Source organism: Danio rerio, chromosome 11 (assembly GCF_049306965.1).
Source record: "Danio rerio strain Tuebingen ecotype United States chromosome 11, GRCz12tu, whole genome shotgun sequence".
Taxonomy (NCBI): Eukaryota; Metazoa; Chordata; class Actinopteri; order Cypriniformes; family Danionidae; genus Danio; species Danio rerio.
Window position 1 is genome coordinate 44,051,501 of NC_133186.1, and position 6,000 is coordinate 44,057,500.

The 6,000-nt window shown below is 42.4% G+C and overlaps 2 protein-coding genes across 10 annotated transcripts in view; both read right to left on the bottom strand.

The window, feature by feature from the left end:
- The window catches only part of flnba (filamin B a), a 750,037-nt gene that overhangs the window by 178,524 nt on the left and 565,513 nt on the right, over positions 1-6,000 (bottom strand). The window lies entirely within an intron of this gene.
- megf6b (multiple EGF-like-domains 6b) overlaps positions 1-6,000 on the bottom strand; it is a 119,808-nt gene that overhangs the window by 17,862 nt on the left and 95,946 nt on the right. For 4 of the 9 annotated variants that reach the window (XM_021479907.3, XM_068224440.2, XM_009306294.5 and 1 more), the window contains 2 exons: positions 5,165-5,293; positions 132-260 (listed from right to left, as the gene is read on the bottom strand). In XM_021479907.3, coding sequence (XP_021335582.1) covers positions 132-260; positions 5,165-5,293 — 258 coding nt within the window. The remainder of the gene's footprint in view (positions 1-131; positions 261-5,164; positions 5,294-6,000) is intronic. The other 5 variants (XM_073917117.1, XM_073917116.1, XM_021479906.3 and 2 more) reach the window with 2 other exon arrangements.

A 6,000-nucleotide genomic window follows, 5' to 3' on the forward strand; every position in this document is an offset into this window, starting at 1 on the left:
AATATTTAAAGAAATTTAAATTATGTATTATTTAATGACATTTAACTATTCATTATGGGTGAAATATATTCTAGTAATAATATTTATAAAGTCATTTATTATATATATTTGATTTTTTTTAATGAGCTGACCTTTCTCACAGCGTCTTCCTCTCCATCCAGCAGGGCAGAGACACTGACCGCTCACGTGATGGCAGACAGCACCGTGATCACACTGACAGCGGTCCTCACAACCCACGCCAAACCAGCCCCGTTCACACTCTGAACACACACACACACACGATCACTAATGACTACTGCTGATCCTATGGGTTGATTATGATCATTATTCCCTCATTCTTCCTTACACACACATACATACACACACACACACACACACACACACACACACACACACACACACCTATTGGCATATTACTAGGGATGTAACGGTATCAGAATTTCACGGTACGGTAATACCTCGGTATGAATGTCATGGTACGGTATTTATTGAATCATTTACAGGAAAAAACAAAACTTATGAAAATAATCCAAAAAAAGTGCCAAAAGTGTCAATGACATACAAATTAGCCATCTATCTGTAAGCTTTGAAACAGGAACTTCAATTTTAATAACAAAAAAATATTAAACCATGTAAAAAAATAAAGTTTCAATTTAGTATTGTTGAAAACTCATCACATTCAACATTTAATCACTCACTCACTTAGATAGAGATGGGTTTAAAGGAAAATTATCTTATAACTATAATCTGGTAAAAGCTGGTATCTCTGGGCATTTACAATGTCCCCTGCAACAGACAAAAACCCTCTCATTTGGGACTGAGGTTTCTGGGACAAGAGAGATATGACTTGGCCCAGGTTGACAGCAGTGGGTAACGCTGTGCATTGTCTTTCCCCCACTTGAGAGGACAAACCATGAGTGAGATAGAGGTCTCATGTCTGCATCAATCTGAACAGTGTGCTGTGTTTCTGCAGTCCCCATGACTGATTATTAGTCCTATTCCCCAACTTGCAGGCACGTGCACACACAGGGCTCAACCTGTGCAGTGCACATGCCCTTTTTAGTCTTGGATAGAAAGTTCCCTTCCAAAATGATCAAAAGTGCCCCCGCGACGCGACATACCCTCCGTCCCCGCTTTACAGTACACGCGCGACAACACAGCTGATAAGAACTCGCGCGACAACACCGCTATTCAGTACGCCCGCGACAACACAGCTGATAAGAACTCGCGCGACAACACCACTATTCAGTACGCGCGCGACAACACAGCTGATAAGAACTCGCGCGACAACACCACTATTCAGTACACGCGCGACAACACAGCTGATAAGAACTCGCGCGACAACACCGCTATTCAGTACGCCCGCGACAACACAGCTGATAAGAACTCGCGCGACAACACCACTATTCAGTACGCGCGCGACAACACAGCTGATAAGAACTCGCGCGACAACACCACTATTCAGTACGCGCGCGACAACACAGCTGATAAGAACTCGCGCGACAACACCGCTATTCAGTACGCCCGCGACAACACAGCTGATAAGAACTCGCGCGACAACACCACTATTCAGTACGCGCGCGACAACACAGCTGATAAGAACTCGCGCGACAACACCACTATTCAGTACGCACGCGACAACACAGCTGATAAGAACTCGCGCGACAACACCACTATTCAGTACGCCCGCGACAACACAGCTGATAAGAACTCGCGCGACAACACCACTATTCAGTACGCGCGCGACAACACAGCTGATAAGAACTCGCGCGACAACACCACTATTCAGTACGCACGCGACAACACAGCTGATAAGAACTCGCGCGACAAAACCACTATTCAGTACGCCCGCGACAACACAGCTGATAAGAACTCGCGCGACAACACCACTATTCAGTACGCGCGCGACAACACAGCTGATAAGAACTTGCGCGACAACACCACTATTCAGTACGCGCGCGACAACACAGCTGATAAGAACTCGCGCGACAACACCACTATTCAGTACGCGCGCGACAACACAGCTGATAAGAACTCGCGCGACAACACCACTATTCAGTACGCGCGCGCGACAACACAGCTGATAAGAACTCGCGCGACAACACCACTATTCAGTACGCGCGCGACAACACAGCTGATAAGAACTCGCGCGACAACACCACTATTCAGTACGCGCGCGACAACACAGCTGATAAGAACTCGCGCGACAACACCACTATTCAGTACGCGCGCGACAACACAGCTGATAAGAACTCGCGCGACAACACCACTATTCAGTACGCGCGCGGCGACAACACCCAGCTCTTTTTCATCCCCGCTTCTAGCAGCACACTCCATTTCCGCATTACTGGATCTGTAGCGACAACAGACCGCAAGGGATTATGGCCAAGCCTGGGCTGATGGGAATTGTAGTTTCCGGTACCTCCCGTTCGCTTCATTCGCCTGAGCAAATTTTCTCAGAAGACCTATAATTTTACCGAGTCATGCGACTACGGTAATATCGAAAAAAATTAATATTGCGGTATGACGGTATTTACAATACCGTTACATCCCTACATATTACAGTAAAAAATTAAGCTATTTCTGAGTTTTGCAATCGCTACAAATTCAATCATTATCTCGGTCTGAATGTAGTGAACACTTTAAAGCAGGGCTGTTCAAACTCGGTCCTGGAGGGCCGGTGTCCTGCAACGTTTAGTTCCAGCCCCAATCAGACACACCTGGGATACCTAATCAAGCTCTTACTAGGCTTGCCAGAAACATCCCTGCAGGTGTGTTGAGGCAAGCTGGAGCCAAAATCTGCAGGGCACCGGCCCTCCAGGACAGAGTTTGGACACCCCTGCTTTAAAGGGATAGTTCACCCAACAATGAAAATGTACACACTGTTTACTCGTCCACAAGTGGTTATAAGCCTTTATGAGTTTCTTTCTTCTTTTCAACAAAAAAGAAGATATTTAAATGGAAACCGGTAAACATTGACTTCCATAAAAGGATAAAGAAATACTATGGAAATGATTACATGTTTCCAGCCATCATCAAAATAACTTCTTTTGTCAAAGTCAAAGTCAGCTTTATTGTCAATTCAGCCACATGTACAAGACATACAGAGAATCGAAATTGCGTTACTCTCAGACCCAAGGTGCTTAACATTAATATAAAATATATATAAAAAAAATAGTAGAGTTTAAGAAAAAAAGAAAATTTACAGTATATACATTGCACATAAATGTGGTCTAAAAAATATACATATGTAATAAAAATTGTAAACAATACAGTGACATTAAGGGCATATAGCAATGAGTGCAAAGTAAACCAGAGTTGTGCAGATAAAAAACAGTATAGTGCAAAAAGAACTTGTAAACATGTAAACAAACTTGTCTTTAACAGAAGAAAGAAACTCAAACAGGTTTTAAACAAGGGAAAGAGTAAAAAGAGTTTTCAGATTTGGGTGAACTGTCCCTTTAAACCGGTTCAAGTTTATACTCTTAGGCCTCATTTACACTGCGCTGTTCAAGTGATTCAATTATAATTGTTTTCTCTCATGTGGCACAGATCGGATATGGCCCATGTACGTGTAAGGAACAAATCACATGGATTCCGATTAACTCAAATCAGATTCAGGCCTTGTTCGTATGTGAATATTTATCTGATGTGAATCAGATCTGTGTTCTCGTGTCTGCAGTGTAAGCAGGTAGATGGGATTTTCACCTGTCAATGCGAGCCGTGCGTCATTAAAAACCATAGCGAACGACGTCAAGTCTGACACTTTCATTTCAGAACAGACTTCAGGAGAGTCCCAAACCTTAAATCTCATACACCAGGATTTAAACAGCTTTCATATTGTCATATAGCACAGGTATTTAAGCACGTTAACAAAAGCGAGAGCGCAATGTCCGCCACGTAAACAATATAAACTAAATTAGTGCACAGCTACATCACATGGATAAATCACGCCATGGACATTACATTAAGATGCCTAAAGGTTTAAAAAAGCCTAAATATCAAAAGAAGATGGACAAATGAAAACCTTTCTGTCATAAACGATAGTAAAACAGCTTGTCAAAAGCTGCAAACGGATTACATACAGGAATAGAGAAAAGAACACTATTTAATTATCAGCTGTTAGCTTTCCTGGTTATTGCACCTTTGCTGTGTGCAGTGTAAATGCGGCTGATCGAATACGAGTCACTTTTAAAAGATGATGTAAGCAGGTCATGAAAAAAATGGTATACAGTCACAAAATCGGAATTGACCATCAAGATCTGCAGTGTAAATGCAGCCTGATACCCTCATTAAAATAAAAATACATTTAAATCTAACCACTAGAGCTGCAGCATCTGTGTGTGACTTTCTGTCCAGTGTTGACTACAGTTCCTTCTATTGCAGTGTTAATTTTGCTGATGAAAAATTTTCGTCATAAGTATTGTGATGAACAAGTTTCTACCGAGGAAAACTAAATAAAAATGAAGTGATGATAAAGTGATTATGTGATGATTTTATATAATTAAATGTATGCAATATTTAAATAAATTACACTTAAATTAAATCAAATATATTTTAGTCAACTACAGCTAGAGTAGATTTCATTTATTCATTTTTTTATTGGCTCAGTCCCTTTATTAATCCGGGGTCGCCACAGCGTAATGAACCGCCAACTTATCCAGCAAGTTTTTACGCAGCGGATGCCCTTCCAGCCGCAACCCACTGGATTCATTCACTCATACACTACGGACAATTTAACCTACCCAATTCACCTGTACCACATGTCTTTGGACTGTGGGGGAAACCGGAGCACCTGGAGGAAACCCATGCAACGAGGGAGAACATGCAAACTCCACACAGAAACACCAACTGAGCCGAGGATCGAACCAGCGACCCAGCGACCTTCTTGCTGTGAGGCGAATGTGCTACCCACTGCGCCACTGCCTAGAGTAGATTTAGTCGACTAAAATCTTTTGAAATTTAGTCGACTACAACTAAAATGATTCAGAAAACTAAAACATGACTGAAATTAAAAGGGAATTTTAGTTAAAAGACTAAGACTAAAACTAAATCAAACTTTGCTGTCAAACACTGTTCTATTGTACTATTAAGTTGAGGCTGAAGGGCTGTCTTTACTCAGAGTGTGTTTTCCAGAGTGTGTTTTGTGTGTAGATGAGCTCACCATTCTCACAGCGCTCTCCTGTCCAGCCCGGCGGACAAACACAGCGACCCGTCTGACCATCACACTGAGCTCCATTCACACATTCACATCTGTCCTGACAGTCTGAGCCGAACCTCCCCGCTGGACATTCTGACAACACACACACATGCACACATGTTGGTTTTTGTGGTTTACAGGGACTCTCTATAGGTGTAATGTAGTTTTAAAACATGTAGTATTATATAGTCCTACACAGCACCCCTCCAGCGCCTGTGGTAAAATTTAAAAGACCCCATTAGGTATGATTTTGAAATGTTTTGAATTACAAGGACATCAGTCCTCATAAACCGCTATAGCGTTCAACTAGGTCTTAAGCCTGGTTTATACTTCTGCATCAAGTGATCGGTGTAACCCACCGCGCATGCAACTCGCGTAGCTGTGCATTAATAATTCTGCGCGCTGTCTCTGTTGGTCTGCATTAACACTTCCGAAACGCTAGTTGGCAGTGAGGTGTTAATGTTCCTCTGTGTCGAGCTTCTTCTCTGCTGTTTTGTTTTTTCTGAACGCTTCCTGAATGTACAAGTGACTCAAACTCGCTGATTTTGAGGCAGGAACCGGCGGACGTGCAACAACTTTAACTATGAGGCAAACACAAAACAAAACTTTCCATCCGGAGCTCCTTCACGGGACTCCACACTTGTAAACAATCACTCCATCAGGGTCGCGCAGCTCTCGGTCCCGCCCAGAATTGCATGAATGATTGATAGTTGATTGATTGATTGATGAGTGAATGATTGAACTACATAAACAAATGAACAAACAATTGAATGAATGAATGAATAAATGAAAATTTGAAT